We start from the raw sequence: 24,346 nt of genomic DNA, 5'->3' as shown, positions 1-24,346 counted from the left end.
TAATTAAAAAAAGACCATTTTTTAGTGTGATTTGTGTATTTGATTGATGTCATATGATTAATTTTTATTTTAATTCTTGATCACCATGTACATAATAAGTTGCTTATTTTATTTTCAGGGGTTCAAAATAGGTTAGAACATTGTAATAATAAACATAAGGTTCGATAAACAATATGAATAATAGTTTATAACTTAAGCAATCGAAGTATGTAATCATGCAATTTAGTGTATTTCAGTATTTAAATTTGAATAGGGATACTTCGAGTTGTGTTTAAAAACAGGTTGAACTTATCTCGAGAGAGCTATTTTATTAAAATTGGATTACAGTTGTGAATTTATACACAAATTAGACTAAAGATTATAGTTTGAGAATTGGAACAGGAAACAATAGTTAGAGTTGGAATCCCAACACATTTCCCTCGTAAAAGCTTTCATAAAATCATTCTTTGCGTGTATTTAGATAGAAATTAGAATAGCTATTAATAGTAGAGAATCAAAACATCAGCTCAAATTTTTGACTCAGTCACATCCAATTTTGATTTCCAGTCAATACAAGTTAAAGTCTATTTCTCAAGGTTTCGATACTTCGAACTCATCAAATAACTATCATTGCACTTGCGAAATTTCAACGTATATGTGACTCTAAAATCTTAACTAGAGAAATGAGAGGGCAATATGATCTCAATAGAGTCGATACAAGGTATATGCAGTCATGTCAATATTTTAGTCTAACAGACGAAATCCAGTAGTCAAGACCCATGTTGTTAAGTTAATTATCAACTCCTAAACATTGAAAGAAATGTCCACGTCTACCATATGTAACCTCTAAACATTACGTTGCTAGGCATCGCGTCTACCCAGGTGCAAAGTTCATGTTATAGTGCACACAACCTGATGTGAACCTGCGTAGGCAAACACTACGGAACCCACGAACAAGATTGAAATCTTCCCAAGAAAGCCAAAGCAAGATTTTGAATTAAATTCAATAGATCTGGAATCAAACAACCTGAATCGACGACAATGTGCGGACCTCTTGATTACACAAAAATACGGAATCTCACTCGATTGATTTGAACGCCACAAGATTAAATCTTGATAAGTTCTTGAATTGTTCAATTGTAGAACAAGAGTTGAAAGTAATATAGTCTCTCAAATTACGAATAATGTCAAAAGGTTCTTACAATTGAAAATAAAATAGTATTTATACTAGGTTTAAAAAAACTAGGTAAAAACGTGCCTAATATTTCAAGTATGGTAAGAAATCTACTAAGTATCAAATTATATCAAAAATAAGAAATTCACGAAAAAAATAAAAAAATGAGTTAAATTTTAACCATGCGGCCGCATGGAACATTCAAAAATCCCGAATAATTCCCTGCCTCAAGCCGTGTGACCACAGGACAGTTTTAACCATGCAGTCGCATGGTTCTTCTCTCCAGCTCTATCTTCGGCTGCTTGTATCTTGTTGATCCAATTGGTTTCAGCCTTAGACCCGAACACGAAACTTGTCCCATTTTGAGTCTCGAACATGATTTCATCTATGGTTGTCTTGACGAGTAATCCCATCGCCTCTTTCACTCGTTTTGTCCTTGCTCGTGTCATAGGTCCACCTTCGACTTTTAATGGATCTTTCCCCGGGCTTGACGTTGGACTTGATTTGGTTGCTTGTGGCTCTTGGATCACATAATCTCCTCCCTTTTCGAAAGAATTCGTCCTCGAATTTGAACTTGCATCAAAGAGAGAAAGATCAGATACATTAAAAGTTGCCGAAACGTTATACTCACCTGGAAGATCCAATTTGTATGCATTGTCGTTGACCTTTTCAACTACTTGGAACGGTCCATCTCCCCGTGGTAACAACTTTGATTTTCTTTGCTCTGGGAACTGCTCTTTTCTGAAATGCACCCAAACCCAGTCTCCTAGTTCGAATGTGATAATTTTCCTACCCTTATTTGCTTGCTCCGCATAATGCTTGCTTTTCTTCTCAATTTGCTCCCGCACCTTTTCATGGAGTGATTTCACCAACTCGGCCTTCATTTTTCCATCCAAGCTACCTCACTCATTAACAGTCAAAGGTATTAAATCCATAGGTGTTATAGGATTAAAACTGTAAACAATTTCAAAAGGAGAAAACGACGTAGTGGAGTGTGTGGCCCTATTATATGCAAATTCGATGAAAGGTAAGCACTCTTCCCAATTCTTCAAATCTTATTAACTACAGTGCGCAAAAGTTGTGTTATAGTCCTATTCACTACTTCGGTTTGGCCATCTGTTTGTGGACGACAAGTTGTAGAAAATAGTAGTTTCGTGCCTAACTTACTCCACAAGACTCTCCAAAAGTGACTAAGGAACTTAACATCCCTATCTGACACTATGCTTTTAGGTACCCCATGCAAGCACACAATTTCTTTAAAGAACAAATCTGCAATGTTAGTAGCGTCATCAGTTTTGTGACATGGAATGAAATGTGCCATTTTACTAAATCTATCCACCACTACAAAAATTGAATCTCGCCCTTTTTTAGTCCTAGGTAAACCTAACACAAAGTCCATTGAAATATCTATCCAAGGTTCACTAGGTACTGTCAAAGGTGTATACAGTCCATGAGGTAAGACCCTAGATTTGGCATGTTTACATTTTATGCATCGATTACAAATCTTTTCTATGTCAACTTTCATTTTAGGCCAAAAGAAATGTTCAGTCAATATCTCTAAAGTCTTTGCTACCCTAAAGTGACCCATAAGTCCCCTACTATGTGCTTCCCTAACCAGTAATTCACACATATAGCAATTAGGAACGCATAATTTACTCTCCCGAAACAAGTATCCCTCATGTTTAAAGAACTTATCTATAGCCCCCTTGTGACATGAATTGTAAATGTCGGAAAAATCAGAATCAACAACATACATGTCCTTAATATACTCAAAATCAAGCAATTTTGCACTTAAAGTAGTTAGAAGCACATACCTGCGTGACAATGCATCTGCTACTATATTTTCCTTACCTTTTTTGTAACGGATGAGATATGGAAAAGTTTCGACGAATTCCATCCAGTGTGCATGTTATTTGTTCAACTTACCTTGACCCCGCAAATGTTTCAGTGACTCATGATCTGAATGAATTACAAACTCCTTCGACCATGGTAATGCTGCCATGATTCCAAAGCTCGACCAAGTGATTAAAGTTCCTTATCGTATATAGGATAATTGAGAGCCGCTCCACTTAACTATTCAGTAAAGTATGCTGTAGGTCTCTTATCCTGCATTAAGACTGCTTCTATACCCATTCCTGATGCATCACACTCAATCTCGAAAGTTTTGTCAAAGTTAGGAAGTGCTAAAACTGGTGTTTTACACAAACAATCTTGATAGTGTTGAATGCATGTTCTTACTCTAACCCCCAATGAAATCCTAGATTTTTCTTGACAATTTCAATTAAGGGTGTGGTGATTGTACAGAAATCTCTAACAAAATGCCTATAAAAACTAGCCAATCCATGAAAACTTCGAACCTCGGTTATGTTTTAGGTGTTGGCCAATCCTTAATAGCTTTTATTTTCTCTTCATCTACCTCTACACCGTTAGCACTAACCACAAAGCCTAAAAATACAACCCTATCCATGCAAAATGTACACTTTTTAAAATTGGCATAAAGTTGTTCATTTCTTAAAACCACAAGCACACATATTTAGTTCCACATGCTCATCAAGACTCTTGCTATAGATTAAAATATCGTCAAAATAAACTACAACAAAATTTTCAATGGAAGCACGCAAAACATGATTTATTAATCGCATAAATGTGCTTGGTGCATTTGTGAGTACAAACGGCATGACTAACCATTCATATAACCCATATTTAGTTTTAAAAGCCGTTTTTCATTCATCACCCTTCCTCATGCGAATTTGATGATATTGATTTTGAAGGTCAATTTTACTAAACAAACATGCACCATGTAGCTCATCTAACATATTATCTAGCCTAGGAATTAGGTGACGATACTTTACCTTGATGTTGTTGATGGCTCTACAATCCACGCACATTCTCCAAGTCCCATTTTTCTTTGGCACCAGCAACACAAGTACTGCACATGAACTCATGCTTTCCCTTACATATCCTTTGCTCATCAATTCCTCAACTTACCTCTGAAGCTCCTTTGTCTCCTCCGGATTACTCCAATAAGTCGATCGGTTCAGAATGACAATGCCAAATATGAAATCAATCTGATGCTCAATTCCTCTGATGGGTGGTAACCCACTAGGCACGTCCTCCGAAAATACATCATCAAATCCCTGCAACAAAGAAATAACCAAATTAGGGAGGGATGCGTTATGCTCCTCAAAGTTGAGAAGTGACTCATTGTAAACCAACAATATCATTTGTTGTCTCTCAACTATTGTCTTTTTCAACTCACTCCCTCTCACAAAGAAATTTTGTTTCGACTTTACTCTTCTCTTGGAAGACTCTCTTTCTTTTCTGTCATTGTGGCCCCACTTTTTTTCCTCTCTATTGACCACATCACTCTTTTCTCTCTGTTTCTCTAACTCTTTCACTCTCGATTCTTCTTCATTTTTCAGTTGAACTTGGTCCTCATCTACTTGTGCCGGTGTTAATGACGTAAGAGAGATAGACCTCCCATCTTTTATAAAGCTGTACTTATTTCTGTACCCATTATGCATTGCTTTCCTATCGTACTGCCATGGTCTTCTCAACAAAATATGCCCCGCATGCATAGGTACAACGTCACACATTACCTCATCCCGATATCTACTAATAGAAAAATTAATCAACACCCTTTTTGTCATCTTGACCTCCCCACATTCATTCAGCCATTATAACTTATAAGGTCTAGGATGTTTTAATAGTGTTAAGCCCAACTTTTCCACCATGTTAGTGCTAGCTACATCAGTACAACTACCACTATCAATTATTACACTACATACCTTACCATTATCGTGACACCGCGTGTGGAATATGTTTTCTCGCTGCCGCTCCAAGTCGTCCGCCTTGATTTGAGCACTAAGAGCCTCGTGACCAACAACCTACTGTTAACTGCATACTCAGTTGTATCTTCCTTATCAACATCTTCCAATCCTAGCATGTCTGCATATTCACTTTCACATTCAAGTTCCACTTCCTCGCTGTCTCGTAGAATCATTGTCTTCTTGTTTGGGTATTGAGAAGCAATGTGTCCTACTCCCAAGCATAAAAAACATTTGATGTCCCTGTTTCGTGATGGTTGTGACTCCCCCTTTGGTATAGGCTTGCTAGCACCCTCTTCCTTGCCTCTTGGTACCTCAGCTCTTCCTTTTGCAGTAGTCCCATCTCCTTTGTTGTTTTCCCACTTCGATGTCCAAGAAGGATTAGAACCCGAAGATCCAGATGGGTGCTTTGCTGTTCCTTTTCGCTTCAACTACCTTTCTACCTTCATCGTCACATGTAACATGTTTTCAATTTTCACATAGTGGTGTAATTCCACTGTATTTGCAATGTCTCTGTTCAATCCACGCGGAAACTGAGTCATGGTAGCTTCGCTATCCTCCTTCACATTTCCCTTGATCATTAGTGTCTCCATCTCCTCATGGTAATCTTCCACACTCTTGGAGCCTTGATATAAATTTTGCAATCTTTGATGAAGCTTCCGGTAGTAATGAGTAGGTACAAACCTCTTCCGCATGATAGTTTTCAATTCCTCCCATGTATTGATAGGTCGCTCCCCACTTCTCCGCCTCAAAGTGACCACTTGATCCCACCAAGTGATTGCATAATCTGTGAATTCAAGAACTGCAATTTTCACCTTCTTCTCCCCTAAGTAATTGTGGCAATCAAAGATTAACTCAATTTTCTTTTCCCAGTCCAAGTAGGCCTTCGGATCACTCCTACCTTTAAAGGAAGGAATGGTCATTTTAATGTTACTCAAGTTTCCATCCACCTCATCTTTACCGAGATTCCTACCTCTCCTTTCTGGTCTAACTCCTCTATTTCTACCCTTTTCCAATATCCATATCCACTGTCGCATCCTCATCCAATCCACTATCAACTTCAAATTCACTAAGTTCCTCCATCCTAGGTTCCCGCCTATCCTGTCTCCATGCATTAAGACCACCTCTTCGGGTATTGGCCGGCAATAGATTTTGCCTTTCTCCCTATGCATCCTGTCTATCCATCCGATCTCTCATATCTACACATAACCGCTCTATCCTCCGCACCGAGTCCTCTAGCATGGAAACCCGATCTTTACCGAGATTCCTATCTCTCCTTTCTGGTCTAACTCCTCTATTTCTACCCTTTCCAATATCCATATCCACTGTCGCATCCTCATCAAATCCACTATCAACCTCAAATTCACTAAGTTCCTCCATCCTAGGTTCCTGCCTATCCTGTCTCCGTGCATTAAGACCACCTCTTCGGGTATTGGCCAGTAATAGATTTTGCCTTTCTCTCCGTGCATCCTGTCTATCCATCCGATCTCTCATATCTACACATAACCGCTCTATCCTCCGCACCTAGTCCTCTAGCATGGAAACCCGATCATCAACCCTTCCTAAATTTAATCCTTCCTTGTCAGACATCCCAAATCTAAATCATTTTCTGCCTCACAAGTTTTCATTCGAAATTTCACTCAATACGGCTTTTTCCCTCTATTGCTCTCACCACTCTACTTTTTCCACTCGTTGCTTTCACCAAGTCTCCAAAAGAATAATTTCGGAACTCAATCAAAAAACATTAATCACGTGGAATTTAAACTGGCGTGATTGAGACTAGAAAGCCAAGGAATTCAGTTTTGACTGGCAATTCAGACTAAATAATTAAAGACTGACTCAAAAACGTGAAATAAGAAAAGAATTACTGACTGACTTTTAAATTAGACACAAAATAATAAATGGAACTAAAGAGAGCTGGTAAATTTTCCCCAAGATCAATAATAATAATAATAATAATAATAATAATAATAATAATAATAATAATTTTTTTAACTCTTGGGATTGAAAAATCAAAAACAAGACTGACGCAACAAACGAAAGTTGATTTGGATGCAAATTGACTCAAAAAACAACTTTTGAATATTTTTTTTTGGATTAAAGACTCAAAAATAACAACTGACTCGAAGGACACGAAGAACAATAAGAAAAAGAAATAACTAACTCAACACGAATTAAAAGGGTATAACCTTAGATTGAAGCAAAGTTTTGATACCAACTGATGTGAACTCGCGTAGGCAAACACTACGGAACCCACTAACAAGATTGAAATATTCCAAAGAAAGCCAAAGCAAGGTTTTGGATTAAATTCAATAGATCTGGAGCCAAGCAACTCGAATTGCTGACGATGTGCGGACCTCCTAATTACACAAAAATACGAAATTTCACCTGGTTGATTTGGACGCCACAAGATTAAATCTTGATAAGTTCTTGAATTGTTCAATTGTAGAACAAGAGTTGAAAGCAATATAGCATCTCAAATTACGAATAATGTCAAAAGGTTCTTGCAATTGAAAATAAAATAGTATTTATACTAGGTCTAAAAAAACTAGGTAAAAATGTGCCTAATATTTCAAATATAGTAAGAAATCTACTAAGTATCAAATTCTATCAAAAATAGGAAATTCGCGAAAAAAATAAAAAAAGCGTCAAATTTTAACCATGCGGTCGCATGGTGTAAAACCATGCGGCCGCATGGAACATTCGAAAATCCCAAATAATTCCCTGCCTCACGCTGTGTGACCGCATGACGATTTTAACTATGCGGTTGCATGGTTCTTCTCTCCAGTTCTATCTTCGGTTGCTTGTATCATATTGATCTAATTGGTTTCAGCCTTCAACCCGAGCACGAAACTTGTCCCATTTTGAGTCCCGAACATGATTTCATCGATGGTTGTCTTGCCGAGTAATCCCATCGCCTCTTTCACTCGCTTTGTCCTCGCTCATATCATAGGTCCACCTTCGACTTTCAACGGATCTTTCCCCGGACTTGACGTTGGACTTGATTTGGTTGCTTGCGGCTCCTGGATCACATCACAACCATAAAAGTTTCTATCTTATATCGATCGGTTTTTTTAGTGGATGGTTTGACATTAGAAATCCTTATCACAGAAGTAACCATTCTTCTTTCTTGTCGATGTTGTAGAAGGATTTCTTCATACTCTATGGTTGCTGCAGAGAGTTTGCTTCTCTCTCTCTCTCTCTCTCTCTCTCTCTCTCTCTTCATTGTAAAATTGTTATTTCCTTCTCTATCCCTTGTTAGGCTATACAATTATTGTTATAAAGTGTTATATTCCTTATTATGTCTATCAAATAAAATAAAGATCACATATCAATTCAATCATTAGCTACCTAATTGAAAAGCATTAGAAACTATAATAATTATCCAGAATAAACAAATATCACGTAAAGTCTCGGCATTGATGCTAAAATTTTATGATAAGAGTTCACTACGTCCTAGTAACTAAATGTTTAATCAAGCATTACAAAATTACAAGAATTCATGTTTAATTATGAAACATCACCCATATTTTAGATGTATCAAGAAACGAAGAAAACCCAAGAATTCGTGAATCTCTCAAGTCAATCCAGAAAAATCTCCTTTTGCACTTGTTTTTCACCCAAAATCAAAGGAATAGTCTTCTATTTGTGTGTTAGAATGCAGAATTCTTGTTTTTTGCATCTTGTTCTCTCTCTCTCTAATTCTCGGTATATCAAAATTGTGCCTCTAAAGCTGGTTAGAAACTTTGGAGAATTGCTTTCTACAAAGAGTTTAACTCAAAGAAGGATATATAATTTTTGTCTCGTTGAATAATGTGATCGCATAATTATCAGATTTTGCTCACTGGAATTCGTCTTAATGACCTTGTAGTCACGAGGAAGTACTTTTACCTATCTCCACTTTGGTCCATGGTGTCTTCATCTTCTCATCTTAGGTCCTCTTTTGTACTTCCTTTTAGATATTTTTAACTTCAACGTTAACGAAATCCGAATGTAATATATCGCCAATTATGCATGAAAGCGTAACTAGAACAACATCCGATAGCCGATATGCACAAGCTTCCTGATATCATGACATGTCGACATACACTTCTGCATTTTTTGCCTTTATTTGTGGAATTAACCATGTAAAAACCCAACTCATCTCGATTTCGAAGTATTAAGTTTAATGTACCGACAATCAGGCCATTAACACAATATTTTGGATTCCGCGTTGTACCTATAGCATGCAAATCGAGCCCAAGTCTTGCACTGCCCTCAATAAATCTCTAAACATAGCAGCTTGATCTTCTTGTTGTCGTGTCATTTCCTTTAAATAAAAATAATTTTTATCTTACGAAGTACTAAACCATACTATTTCCTAGCAATCTCTCTATGTTTAGCCATGTCTGTCGTATATGTTATGCTATGTCCAAAGTGTTAAGTAGTTATGCTAAAATTATATGAGAACCGTATTACTAATCGTACAATTTTACATAAACTACTAATATGCTAATTGAATACTTTTAAAAAACAGTGATGTATAAGAAAAAAAATTCATGGAATTATTCAATTAATTAGTATGAACAAAAATATGAAGGATAATATGAATAAGTAAAAATATTCTTCATCCTTTCATACCTTAAAAATACTGTATAGTGCCAGACTGATGAGTATTAGATTCCACGGATCTCATAACTTTTTTGTACAATAGATGAATGGGATTTTCTTAAAATCGAAGAGGGATTGAAACATTGCTTTTTGTCTCATTGATTTGAATAACGCGTAGCTAAAAAGGATCCTAGGTGAGAGTGAGGTCATAAGTGGACCGTCTAAATTTCAAGCTCTCCTTAGAAAGTTTTGATCTTTTTGACAAAGTTCTCTAGTTTTACGAATATGCAAATCAAGAAAACTTAAACAATGATATCACAATAAAGGATTAAATGCTTATAGTTATTTTTTTAATTAAAATTTGAAAAATCTACAGGAAAGTAGACTTCTGCTCTGATACGAAATTGTAACGCACTGAATTCTAGCAACTAGGTGAGTTATCAAACACAAATTTCTTAACGTGCTTAACAAATAAATTTCAATGAAATGACATATTAATAAAATTGAATAAACTTTAATAAAAGATAAATTAAATTTAATAAAATATGAGGACAATTTTAGAATCATATCTTTCATCAAAACATTAAAAAATCAGTTCTAATATGCAATAAAGCTAGGACTAATTAAAAATTATAATGTTGCCCCAAAACTAATCAAATTCAACTAATAATATACTTTGTGATGAGAATCTGTTGGTCCACTGGCACACCCATCCATCCACCATTGTCCAGCACGCTAATTTTTACTTGAAACTTGTAAATAAAGAGGGATGGATATAACAAATTATACTCAATAACTTGCTTGCTACTTTTCCAAACATGAAATTATGCATAAATTTTTTTGCCAAAATAAAATGAGAATCGTCACACCATGACAATTGATAATTCTAGCAAGTGCTGCAAAATAACGTCTAGGCTAACTAATGCTCATAGGTACGTCTTAAAACATATCATGATTTTCTCCATAAGGAACATTGAAGTGCAGTAATTAAATTCATACATAACAACGTATTTGAAAAGACATAGAGAAACCATCAATAACAATGAGCACCTTACCTCAAGCTATTAAATAACAATTTTTGATTGGCAAAAATGAAGGATAAAATTGAAACTCCTAACATTCTAAACTTTTTAATAGGGATTTCTGCTGAAATTTTAAAGAATGAAACAAAAGTTAAAGAATGGATTTGTGCATGGCGTTGGTATCTACAGGTAAACTTTGGATAGTTTGATTAGGATTAGGATTGTATCATAGCCAATTAGTTATTATCCTAGATTATTTAGATAATAACTAATTGATTAGTTTAGTTGTATTAAATATCAAATACATATTATATTCGCACGATATGTCAAAACATGAATGGTTTTCCTAAATTGATTAATAATTAAATTCTAACTAAATCACAAACTTAAATCCTAATTCAACTGAGTAACTGTGTGTTGATTAGCTTAATTAGTTTAAGATAAATATATTATATTTATATCATCAACTTTCAAAATATCCTAGTTAAATTGAATAACTTTAATTGACTTTGTGATAATTAATATAAACATCATTGTCAAATTGAATAACCTTAACTGGATTTATGATAATTAATATTATTAATCACGTTTATAGCCATTTTACTTGTGTTTCAAAAACTGTATTGGCCAAAAATCATGAAGGAAATGAATATGTATACTATTTCATTTACAATTTATTTATTTCTGCTTTGATCACTCAACTATTAAGAAAAATATCATTTAGATGCAAATTAACTACTAGGCGTAATGAACTGACTTGCATAAAGATTTACCACACATGACATTCCTATTAATTGGCAAATAAATTATATGCAACACAACTAGGAAAATAGGTGGTCCAACTCTTTTCTACACTAACCCAAACCTGCTCATCCATTGACATTAAAAGGGCTCTCACTTTAACTTTCGAGCAAGCATAATTGCTTTTGTCAAATTATGTAGGAATATAAAGTGATTGACTCATCTAGACAAACTTGGGTCACAGTTTGAATTATGCTCTAATACCAATTGAATAAAATAATTGATCAAATATTTGGACCCAACAGCAACTGCAGGTTCATATACATAATTAATTAATCAATAAAAAGCAATAAGTCACTTATTTATTATTTATAGATGATTAAGTGTAATGTCAAATTAAACCGTAAGTGTCAATCATGCAATATAAACATTAAAACATAAAAATAAATCAACACCAAATATGGTAACAAAGGAAAAGCCCCTTGATGAACTCTTCACAGGGATCAAAAACCTCTAAACAGACATTGCTAAAAAGATCCACTAGACAAGATAACTTGCAATTGGTCTAAACATTATTAAACTTTAGTAGACTTTGACTACCCAACATGTAAACCATTTAAGCTACCCAACATGTAAACCACCAAGGAACCTCTTCGATTGTGCAACCTGCACTTTCTTAGAACTCAGAACTTTTTTTTCCATTCACGTAGATTACTAGAATGAACTCATTCTAGAACAACTAGAACTCCAGCTGTTTCTTACTAACTTAAAACTCTGAAGGTTTATTGGTGAAGGTGTCATTATTTTTGGTGCTTGATCTTTTGTGCGTTCATTTTGAGGTTGAAACAAGAGATTTATGGAATCAATCTGATCTTTGTATCATGTGCTCTCGATTGAATACTTGATCAAGCAATTATGCAAACAATACTTGGAAATTTTGATGCTTTGATCTTGTAGTTGAATCAGGGGATCTTTAAATTGTGTTGTTGATCTTTAATAATGCGTACTCTTGAATGAATACTTGTTCAACCACGTCTTTGGAATGGACCAATGCTTTGGTATTTATAATATGAATTGTCTAAAGTTGAATGTGATTGTAAAAAATGTCAAAATCGCAAACAAGTCTATGTCGGATGCCTCCACCATGCAAGCGACAGACTTGCAAGTAGTGAGCGGTCCATCCACCACTCGAGCATCAAAGACGCGGTTGGTGTGTGGTGCCTTATTTTATTTTTTATTATTTTTTTTTCAGCTCTAATGCTCCTCATGCAGCCAGCTAATGGTTTTGCCGTGATTTATTCTATTTGTTCCATCTTTGACTTGTTCAAGACATATACAACCAATCTTTGACTTCAATTACATTTCAATAACAATCATTTTGAACACAGAACTAACCAATTACAATTTAGACCAAACATTTATGCTAACAATAATGACTATGTTCTTCTATTCATGCGGCTGAGTTTAATAGTTTTAATAATAATGTTATTACTATCTTACAGTATACAACAGTTCTTCACAAGTCTATGTAAAAATATATATCAGAGTACTCAAGTTGCTATTAATGAATTTTCAGACCTTAAACTTTACAATACTCGCAATAATAATTTTGGAATACCTTATTGGCATAATTTCTCATTAATTGGAAGATACTTACTTGGCGAAGTTAATTAGTGAAAACCACTTGTAGTGGAGACATGAATGGATCCATTTCTGATGGATATTTGTCTACGAGGGATCCAATCTTTTGTGGTGGCAATTGATTTGAGAACGTATGATAGTGTAAGCAAAATGAAAGTGACTTTCACAGTCATCCTCAAAAGGTCGTTATAATAATTCTATTTATCAAATTAATTTCCTCTAAAGGATTATATTATATTATGTAACAACATCATACATTTGAATGATTAAGTTGATATGTTATTTAATTTCATAAAATTGATAAAATTATATTCAATTTTTGTTAATATGATCCAACAATATTCAATCTACCTAATCAAACAAGACTTCAAGAAAATTTCTTTTGTTTTACTAGGGATTCAAAATCAACAAGCTAAATGTGCAAAATCTACAATTCCACGAACTATGTACTAATTCCGACCACTTTTTATGAATATTCAAATTGTCTTATCAGTCAAATTTACTTAAAAAAAAACTACCTTTAAAAAAAAAAATCATTTTTGAGTTGTAGTCTTGGAGTATTATAATTCAGTTATTATGAACAATAGTCACAGTGAATTTAATAGGTTTTCTAGTTTCCCCTTTGTCCAAATTACAGATTAGTTTTGCTCAATTTTTATGATATTTTGATGCTTTAATAAGTAAAATTTTTGCATAGATCAAATTCAAAACTAACAATCAAATAAAATGGTTTAGATTATTTTAAGATTGAATTCTAAAATTCAATATTATATGAGAGTCCTACAAGTTCAAAGCAGCATCCATGTAAAATTCAAATAAAAAGTTAAATTTCTAAATTAGTATTTTCAAAAGAGTCACCATATTTCGAGTACATAAGAAAGATAAAAATTTCATATTAATCAATTGCAAAGATAATAATCAATATAAAAGGTTAAACTACATAACAATGTCAATCTTTAAAATGGAATTCAAAAGGCACGATGAACATATCATTGTTGTGTTCTACCGGAACCAAAAAGCAAATTTGCCAACAAGTGAGCAATACCCAAATGATAGTGTTTGAGGTTGAATGGAATTGTGAAAAATTGTCAAAATTTCGAACAGGTCTCTGTTGGATGACACCATCTCGTGAGCAGCATACTCGTGGATAGTAAGTGTTTCATTCACCGATCGAGGGCCAAAGACACGGTGGGCAAGCGGTGCCTTTGCTTCCTTTTTCACTCGAGCGTTCCTTACTTGGCCAGCTTGTAGTTTTGCCATGATTTGTTCTCCTTGTTCCATCTTTGACTTCTTCAAGACATATACAACTAACCCTTGATTCTTTGACTCTAATTACATTTCAAGAACAATCATTCTGAACACAGTTTTAACCAATTACAATTTAGACCTAACATTTATGTTAACAATAATGACTAAAGTTTTCCTATTCATGAGGATGAGTTTAATAGTTTTAATAATCATGTTATTACTGTCTTACAGTATAAGAAACTTCTTCACAACTCTGTGTAAAATTACATACCAGAGTACTCAAGTTTCTATTAATGAATTTTCAAACCTTAAACTTTAAAATACTCGCAATAATATCTTTGGAATACCTTATTAGCGTAATTTCTCATTAATTGGAAGCTACTTATAACCAAAGTTAATTGGTCAAAACTGCTCGTATTGGAGACATGAATGGATCCATTCATAATAGATATTTGTCTATGAGGGATCCAATCTTTTGTGGTGGCAATCGATTCGAGAACATATGATAGAGGAAGCAAAATGAAAGTGATTATCTTAATAATCCTCAAAAGTTTGTTATAATAAGTCTATTCATCAAATTAATTTTCTCTAAAGGATATTATTATATAACGTAACAACGTCAAATATTTGAATTATTCAATTTCGTAAAATTGACAAAATTATATTTATTTTTTGTTAATATGATCCAACACTATTCAATCAATCTAATCAAAGTCTACAAGAAAATTTCTTAGTTTTACTAGAGATTCAAAATGAACATGGGAAATGTGCAAAATCTACAATTCCGCATACTATATATGTCCTTATTCACTAATTCCACACCTGACAATTTAATTCATCCATTTTCATGAATATTCAAATTGTATTTTCAGTCAAATTTACTTGAAAAACTATTTTTTTAATTAAAAAATAAATCACATTTGAGCTGTAGCCTTGAAATATTATAATTCAGTTAACAATCAATTTAATCAGATTTCTATTTTGCCCTTTGTCCCAATTATTGGTTAGTTTTGCTCAATTTCTAAGATACTTCAATAATTTAATAGGTAAAATTTTCACACGTATCAAATTCAAAAATATCAATCAAATGAATGGATTTAGATTATTTTAAGATTGAATCCTAAAATTCCATATAATATCACAATCCTACGAGTTTAAACGAACATTCAACTAAAGTTCAAATAAAAAGTTGAATTTCAAAATTAGTGCTTTAAAAAAAGTCACCATATTCCGAGAGCATATTAAAGATAAAAATTCCATATTAATCAAATGCAAAAATAATAATCAATATGAAAGCCTTAAACTAATTAACAAAGTAAATTTATCAACAAGTGAGAAATAACCACACGTGAGCAATAACCAAAAAAGTAAATTTGTCAACAAGTGAGCAGTGACTACAGAATATGTTGCTTCCGACATGCTACACATTTTCTGAGAATTATCACAGACATCACATTTTCTGAGAATTATCACATTTTCTGCCTTGAATACGTTCAATTATTTAACAATTAATCGACAAATAGAAATTTGTCATCTTCATTAACTTTGTAAAATTTAGGGCCTTGGCCACATAGACATCCTACCAATAGGAGAGTCACTTGGACCCCCTTCGAGTAGGACACAAATGGCCTTGTTCGAGTAGCATATTTCTATTTATTCTAGAATGTAAACGTTTTCAATTCGAATACATAACAAAAAGGTTTCCAAAAAATAAAATAAAAAAATAATAATAATAGTTTCCAGTTTATTCTATTTTTATTGAAATTGGAACGCTGACACTTTATAGAAATTTCTAAGAAATTTTTAAGTCAAAATATTATGAAACTTTAACTAAAAAAAGCTAATTGCCGCTTTGAATTAAAAGTAAATTAAATAAAGAACAACACCTTAACCTGATTTTGATTATTTCGCTAGATACAAGAACAAGGTTGAGAATTGGAAGAATTTCATAATTTTAAAATGATCAAGACAATAGCTAAAATCGTAAAAGAGTTTAAATAGTAACAAAGCCTCAAAAAACCTTACGAGGCTATGATGATATAAAGGCTAAAATGTCCCTTAACAAAAGAAATACTAGAAAGTTAAATGTAAATGCAAATGGATAAACCCCTCCCTCGTATACCACATCAATATTTAAACATGGGTCTCAGAAGCAAATGGGGTTCACATTGATGGTATTCTAAGTACTCCTTGATAAAAAATTTAGTATATTTTGATAAAATTTGTAGTTGGAAAAGTTAATAAAATTGTGAATTTAATGATATGCGGGATTAATAATGTTTGAGAAAACGAAAAATTAATAAAATTTTATCAGACACGTATCCAATTGTGAAATGTAAATATGATTGGAAGACTATTTAAGTTTTGAAAGTGACTGTTAATTTAATTAAAAATTATTTAGACACTTTATGACAACAAGTTACTGGGGTCATCCTCCTTTTGCAGAATCAAGCTCATGCGGTACCAAATGATTTGAAGCAAAAGTAAAATTTATCTTCTTATAAAATAAAAAGAAAGAAACAAATTAAAAGGGAAAAAAATCGTTACTTAACATGTTAATTTTTATGAAGGCTATTACATAACAAAATGAAATAACAAAGAAAGCAAACACTTGAATGATATTTAATATAAATAATTATTAAATAATTAACAGCTTATTATACCACTACAATTAAAATGTAACAGAAAATGGACAAAAGAAATACGAACAATTAGGATATGAAAACTACTTTTTTTATATGTTAGAAGTGCCTTGAGCAGGAACCAATAAAAGAATATTTAATAAAGATAAATTTATTGAAAAATCTACAAACCATACGCCCTCTTATCCTCTAAACTATTACAAGTCTTCGAATCATTTTATTAATTACTTTTGCCCCAAAAAATGAAAAATAAAATCACGTCTTAATAACCAATTTGACCATATCAAGAACCACCAAAACCTTCGTACCAGATCTAAAACTACTTGTTGAAAGCAGAATAGCTCTGATACCACTTTATTGAGAAGCTTGCAAAATATTTAAAGAACTAAAAAATATGAGTAATATGGAAATAATAGATCACAAAGAAACCAAGATTTATGTGAAAATCCAAATTCGGGAAAACCACATGCAGAGGTGGAGAATTCACTATAATAAATAGTAAGGAGTTACAAATGAGCTTTTTGAACCAATAATTAATTGGAGAATTGGTGAATTCCATTATGTGTTGTACAACACAAATTTATGACCATAGATTTCCTAACATACGAAGAGAATTATACATGAAGAGTTTAATATAAGGTGAAATCCTAATATAATTGATAAAACCAATGATGGAGAACTTGGAATAAGTTAGGACTCAAATTCACCTTGGAATCTTTCAAGACATTCAAGTCTACTACCAAACTCTCAATACTCAAACGGTATTTCTAGTCAAATACTCAATAACGATTCGAGTCGCAGCCCAATTCTAACAATAATTTTTAATTTTTATCTTAAGATAATCAGACATATTATGCCATTATAATCAATGAGAAAGCAAATATATAAACATCAGTGATTTTGAGGTAATCTGACAATTGATAACGACAATTCTAAGTTCCTATCCTACGTTTTCCACCGATCACCTCTAATCATCCACCGACTCCCAAAAAAGTATTACTTGGGGGGTGGGAATGAGAATAACGTTTGTCCAACGTTGGATTTCATCCACAAATATTAAAAGCTTTATAAAGCTAGAAATACTAAACAAACTAGAGTATTAAACTAAGTAGAATACTATATTCATTATTAAATATATAAGACTAGAATACTAAACAAACTAGAGAACTAAAATAACTAGAAAAATGGATTGTTACAATAGGATAAATGATAAAATACAGTACTAATCAAGTTTATCATTAATATGTCCAGTAAGATGATGCTCGAGCGCGTGACAAGGGTTTATTAAGGCATCGACAAATTACTTAGAAGATGAAGATGACACATGAGGAAGTGCAACTTACCACCTTTAACATTGTGACAAACAAAATGAAAATTAGTGTCAAGCTGCTTAATGTGCGAGTAAAATAATGTATTCACACATTGATAAATTGTGCTAATGTTGTCACAATAAATGACTAGTGTACTTGAGTTAGCGACAGTAAGCTCTTCCAACACTTTAAAAATCCTATAGTATTTTTAGAAGCAACTTGTTACTCAACCTTTGTACAAGATAAGTTGTTTGTGAGGGTTCCATTATATTAGATCACAAGTTAATAGGAAATTAGCACGTACCTCGCTACGCATCTCTGATGGAGTCAATAAAGCTGGCTGCTGCAAAAGGGGATTATGTCAAATAATCAAATAATAATCCCCTAATAATCAAATAAAGTTAGGAGACTCTCGCTGTCTAATGGATTGTCAATTTCATTAAATAATCATGATTGAGATATGGATATGAACTTCTGAATCATGAGGTGTAAATATGATTGAAAAACAAAACTTAAATTCTGAAAGTAGTTGTCAAATATTAAATTGACATCATATGACATTAATAAAATTAACGAGGGACAATTGTTCATCCTTTCGTGGTGGGTATCGTCTGAGTGGACCCAATCTTATGTAGTAGAAGTAACCCAAAAAAGTTTGAGAAACATGTGATATAATGGGGAAGATTTTTTGTTTAACCAAAAGGAATTATTCATTTATTTATTTATTTTTATTCTTAAATATATCCAAAAGATTGTTAAAGTAATTCCATTTAAGAAATAAATTTCGTATCGAGAATTTTACACAACGTAATAAAATAGCAAATATTTATTAACATTCGAACAATATAATATTAACAATTTTAAAATTAAACAATAGCAAACAGGGGCTTAGTTCACATTCTTTGCTCGTTAAAATGAAAAATATGACCGTTATCCATCACATCAAGTCATCAAATTTGAATTTTTATCTCTTATGTGGGCCTGTAACGACTATATTTTTCATTCTCATTCTTTCAAAAATGAGAAATAAACGGGAGCTAAAATAAATTTTAAAAATGTTACACCGACCAAGGGTTGCCAATGCGCAGCACACTTTTCTCCATCTCGCTTTCTAAAAACCTTTGTATATTGCAGTTTATTGTGAGATAGATGTCTATGACTAAATAATTAAGCTACTGTTTGAGTCCATTTTACAAAATTTTATTTTCAATTATATATTCTCTTAGTAAAATAATAAACTCAAAACTTTTCCTACCTTTTACCATGAATTCTTCAAAAATCACTATTGTAAAATTATTTTACCCAAAAAAATTGGGTCAAACAAGTCCTAATCGTGTGTTTAGGAGGGCTTTTTGTAAGCCAAAAATTACTTTTAGAGGGTTTCAAAGCAAAACAAGTCTGAAATATCTATATGCTTATGTGGCAAAAGTTTTTATACAATTTATATTAGCGTGCTCTCTGGAATGAGTTGAAGGATAAATTTCAAGAAACATTGAAAACTTTTACTCTATTAGAATTTCTAAATGAAAGTTGATGCCACTGTTTTATTAATTTCCTATAAAGAAAATGTATGGTTAAAATGGGAAAACAAAAGATCTTCCACATAAGAATATATTTCAATATGTAACGGTGACATCGATGGTAAATACTAAAGTCATTAATTGAATTCGTCAAGAAATTATCAATATCAATGATATAAACATTTTCTTGGCGGTCCCATACATTGAGACTCGGCACACAAACACTAATGGCCGTCGTAATTCCCTCGTACAGGAAGAATACGTCATTTTCATATATGGCATAAAAGTTATCATAACGTGGAAAATATTGGAGAAGGAACTACCATGCATGTGGTTTGCACCTATATAAACCCCATAATCAATTCTTAGTGTTATCAAGCAAACGTCTTCTAATTAATAAGCATAGCTATTTATCCAAAAATACATTTCTCTCTGCCATGGCAGTCTACAAGAGCCCCTCGTCTTTACCCAGCCATTGTTCTGATATTCATACAAAAATTGCAGATAATGGAGCTATTAGACCATCTCTTGTTGCATGTAGAGCTACTCCTCAGAAGTGGACCATTCTAGAAGCAACTTCTGAACTCTCGAAACCGCACCAAATTATTCTGAATGGACAAAGTTTTAAGGTTATTTATGTTCTATAACTATATATTTACATATTTTTTTATATTATGTGTCGATGTATATTCACGTAAAGCAAAAAACAAGTCTGACTTGCAGGATGAATTTTCCATGGAATATGAACAAAAACTGAAGGATATCAGGGAAATATTGAAATCAGAGGAATTAGAAAATCAAATAGAAAGCTTAATGTTGGTAAATGCTATCCAGCGACTAGATGTTGATTACCATTTTCAGGAAGAGATTGAAGCAGTTCTTCGGCGACATTACATGGAAGCCACCACTTCTTTTGATGGATACACTCTTCATGATCTTTCACTTTTCTTCAGACTCTTGAGAGAACATGGTTTTTCCATTTCCGCAGGTTGAAATATTTTATTTTTTATTATTTTTGTCTTTGTTTGGTGCTTGTTGTTGTTAATTAATTGAAAAAGAAATGATTATTAGTCGTAATCAAATTAATTCCATGACACAGACATATTCAACAAATTCAAGGGAACAGATGGGGTGTTTGAAGGGAAATTAAAGCAAGATATTAGAGGATTGATGGAATTGTATGAAGCTGCGCAGCTAGTGACAGAAGGAGAAGATATTCTTGATGAAGCAGCAAAATTTAGTGGCCAAATTGTTAGTGGCAGATTGAAGCATCCTTATCACAGAAGCATTGCAAGATTTACTGCAAAGAAGTATATTAGAGATTTCCAAGGCATAAATGGATGGAGAAAAAAATTGAAAGAGCTCGCAAAAATGAATATTTCCGTGGCAAAGACCGGCAACCAACAAGAACTGGCCAAAATTTCCAAGTAAGAAGACATAACACGTATGAAAATTTCTTGACTATTTTGAGGAAAACTAAAAATGGAATCTTTTGTAATTTCAGGTGGTGGAAAGACCTTGGTTTGGCTCAGGAATTAAAGCAGGCTAGGAACCAACCATTAAAATGGTATACATGGTCTATGGCTTCCCTGAGCGATCCAAGCATGTCGGAGCAAAGGCTTGAGCTCACCAAATCCATCACGTTTATTTACATAATAGATGACATTTTCGATCTTTATGGGACACCAGAAGAACTTACTGTCTTTACCCGAGCTGTGCACATGTATAAAACATTTTCTTTTCTAATTTTAGAAGGGAGAGCAATATTGGAGTTGCATGAATTTTAACTTGAATATCTTTTGATGATTTAAATATTTAAATTGTGGACAGGTGGGACTATTCGGTCGTTCAGATATTACCAAAACCGATGAAGATGTGCTACAAAGCCCTTCTTGACACCACAAATGATATAGGGTGCAAGATCTACAAAAAGCACGGATATAATCCGATCGATTCACTGAAGTTAGCAGTAAGATAGATACTCTTTTTTCATCCATGCCAATATGTGGCCCTTGTTTGGTTTTGATAAAAATCAAAGTTTTAGTATATTTTGATAAAATTTGATAAAATGTATGATTAAAATGTCAATAAAAACTATAGATTAATAAAATGTGCGGTTTTAACTTTGACTTAGATAAAAATCTAATATTTTTGGCTAAACAAAACTATGGCCTAATATATCTCTGCATGACATATACATAGATGATATTGATGGCATATCCTTTATTTGTTGTAGTGGGGAAGTCTGTGTGACGCCTTCCTAGTAGAAGCTAAATGGTTTGCTTCAGGGCACTTGCCAACCTCACATGAGTACCTAGAAAATGGGAAGCTGAGTTCAGGAGTACATGTGGTGCTCGTCCACCACTTTTTTCTTTTGGGAGTCAATAGAAAAACAGGAGGGGCCGTTCAATTGGATGATATAGCAGAACTCATATCCTCTGTGGCCGCTATTCTCCGTCTCTGGGATGACTTTGGAAGTGCCAAGGTAATTAATTACATATTAAAATTTTATATTATAACTCCACAGTACTTTTCCCCTCTATAACAATTTAACCTTTTAGGCAAGACCATCATCAAGAATTTTAAACTTTATAATTGATGCTCCCTTGTTAATTAATTACACAATGATTGTTCATTTGTTTTGTATCAAAATAACGACAGGATGAGCAGCAAGATGGAAATGATGGTTCATACATAGAGTGCTACATGAAAGAGAATCCAGGATCAACCATTGAGACTGTGCGAGAGCGTGTTATTGATATGATATCAAGTGAATGGAAGCATCTTAACAAGGAGTGTTTTTGTTTAAATAAAAACTCATCAAGCTCATCTTTCACAAAAGCTTCTCTTAATCTTGCAAGAATGGTTCCTCTAATGTACAGTTACGATGACGATCATCAGCTCCCAATCCTTGAAGAGTTCATCAACTCCACACTCTTTGATGATACCGTCTTGGTACACCGTCCTTAAAAAGAATAGCGCAAATGATGAAAAATTCCACAATTCTTGGTTCCTGGCGTCTAGCCTTTTATCTCCATTAAGAAATTATCTATTGAGAATGTATGGTAGAAATAGTTGCAAAGGCGATGAATTAATGCCTCGATGCAATGACATCGATATATTTGTTGCATCATATATTGTTTGAAATTAAAAATAATGATACATAGTACGCTCTTTGTCGGGTCAATAGATACAAGTTATTCTAAGTGGCATTTTGTTCACTAGTCCACAAACAGATATGTTAAATATTATATGAGAAAACAATTGAAAAGAAAAATCACAAGGATATATTCACGTACCGCAAGATTATTTATGAGCTAAGTTTATTGATCTTCAGTGATCCAAATTCCAAATGTATTGCTAGAACAAGAAAAATTGCCAAGTGATTCGTATTCTTGTAAAAGCCGTAATGCCACTATTAAAGGAGTTAAAATCACTATTTCATGTATTTCATTCTAAATCAATAAAACATTTAGGGTTTGTTTGTGGCAATTTTTTTGAAAAATATATTTTGTAATATTGATTTTTTGAAGAATGTGTGATTAAAAAGTATGGGGAACTGTGTCGTTCAAAAATGACCACTGGATCCAACATTTAATTCAAATCTCACTCTTGTACATCAACAATGAATGATTGTCACATCATATTATGTACACCATTATGTGCAATAATTATGTACAAGTAGAATTCTCCTGTAAAAAATGTGGCTCAAACAAGGGATTAATGCTGGCCTCCCTTATTCTCAATTTACATAGAAGAATTTTTTCCTTCCATGTTTATTTCCATTCTTTTTCCTTTTGTTTTCCTTTTTTCTTTCCCAAGATCCCCGTGTTTTCTTCCTACTGTCTTTTTTCTTCTTCCTCTTCGTTTATCTTTCTCTTTTCTTTGACTAGGTCTTCAATCTCGTTTTCAGATTTCACCGACGTTGGCGTCCTCATCAATCACCATTTATTGCAAATTAACAGCTCTTTCATCCCATTAATCTTTGTATTTGACATTATGGAACTGAAGCAGGTGTTCGTTACACATACTGCCTCTCTTTTTCTCATCTCATTTAAACTTCCAGTGCTGAATTTTGGTTTTATTCAACTGATTAGTGAAAGTTCGTGTATGACAATGCTAATATATCTTGCATTAGTAGATTTATCTCTTCCAAGTCTTGTAGGGAATAAAGTGGCAAACAAGATGTATGATACCGACAAAACTGTATAAGGTTGAGTCACTAAGATCTTAAAGATGAGACTACACACCCTTTGTATGATGAAATTTGCAATAATGACGGATTACATCAACAACATTAATACCTTATTTACTCAAGATACAACTTTGAGTTTTATATAGAGGATGCTGAATGTGCTAGATCCTAATTCAAAGTCATCACGAATCATATGATCAATTCGTTATAAATTTGACCAGCAATATAAAGAGTCTCATTTGTGACATACTTGAGTCTATTATTATTAAAGAAGAGTAAAGAAGCAAAATCAAATAGGGTAGACAAGGTAGTTTACTGCAAGTTGAGGCATTTTCCACAACGAATGAGAGGTAAAAGGAACATGGCTCTAGTGAGAGTGAAAGTCAGATCAAGTTGAAGTCATGAAGTAAGAAGAAAGTTAAATGCTACAGTTGTAGAAAAAGGTGACCTCAAAATG

At 33.2% G+C, this 24,346-nt stretch overlaps 1 protein-coding gene across 2 annotated transcripts; it reads left to right on the top strand.

Annotated features, from left to right (window-relative positions):
• The first annotated feature begins 20,058 nt into the window (after window positions 1-20,058).
• Window positions 20,059-22,990, top strand: LOC111396016 ((3S,6E)-nerolidol synthase 1-like). Of its 2 annotated transcripts, none has more exons than XM_023022263.1 (7): window positions 20,059-20,323; window positions 20,418-20,682; window positions 20,794-21,121; window positions 21,199-21,417; window positions 21,525-21,663; window positions 21,931-22,179; window positions 22,356-22,990. In XM_023022263.1, exons 1-7 carry the CDS (start codon window positions 20,132-20,134, stop codon window positions 22,662-22,664), a joined length of 1,701 nt encoding a protein of 566 aa, XP_022878031.1. In that variant the 5' UTR covers window positions 20,059-20,131; the 3' UTR covers window positions 22,665-22,990. The 2 variants fall into 2 exon arrangements, with proteins under 2 accessions (XP_022878031.1, XP_022878030.1); XM_023022262.1 differs by having other exon boundaries at window positions 20,406-20,682.
• Window positions 22,991-24,346: the final 1,356 nt, after the last annotated feature.

The sequence above is a fragment of the Olea europaea genome, chromosome 6 (genome assembly GCF_002742605.1).
Source record: "Olea europaea var. sylvestris chromosome 6, O_europaea_v1, whole genome shotgun sequence".
Lineage (NCBI taxonomy): Eukaryota > Viridiplantae > Streptophyta > Magnoliopsida > Lamiales > Oleaceae > Olea > Olea europaea.
Note: the sequence above shows the minus strand (reverse complement) of the source record. Positions and strands in the feature narration are given on the sequence as shown.

Coding starts and splice junctions, on each gene's coding strand:
- LOC111396016 (XM_023022262.1), top strand. CDS start 20,132: ATGGCAGTCTACAAGAGCCCCTCGTCTTTACCCAGCCATTGTTCTGAT. Junction 20,324..20,405: donor TGAATGGACAAAGTTTTAAG/GTTATTTATGTT, acceptor GCAAAAAACAAG/TCTGACTTGCAGGATGAATT. Junction 21,418..21,524: donor TTTACCCGAGCTGTGCACAT/GTATAAAACATT, acceptor AATTGTGGACAG/GTGGGACTATTCGGTCGTTC.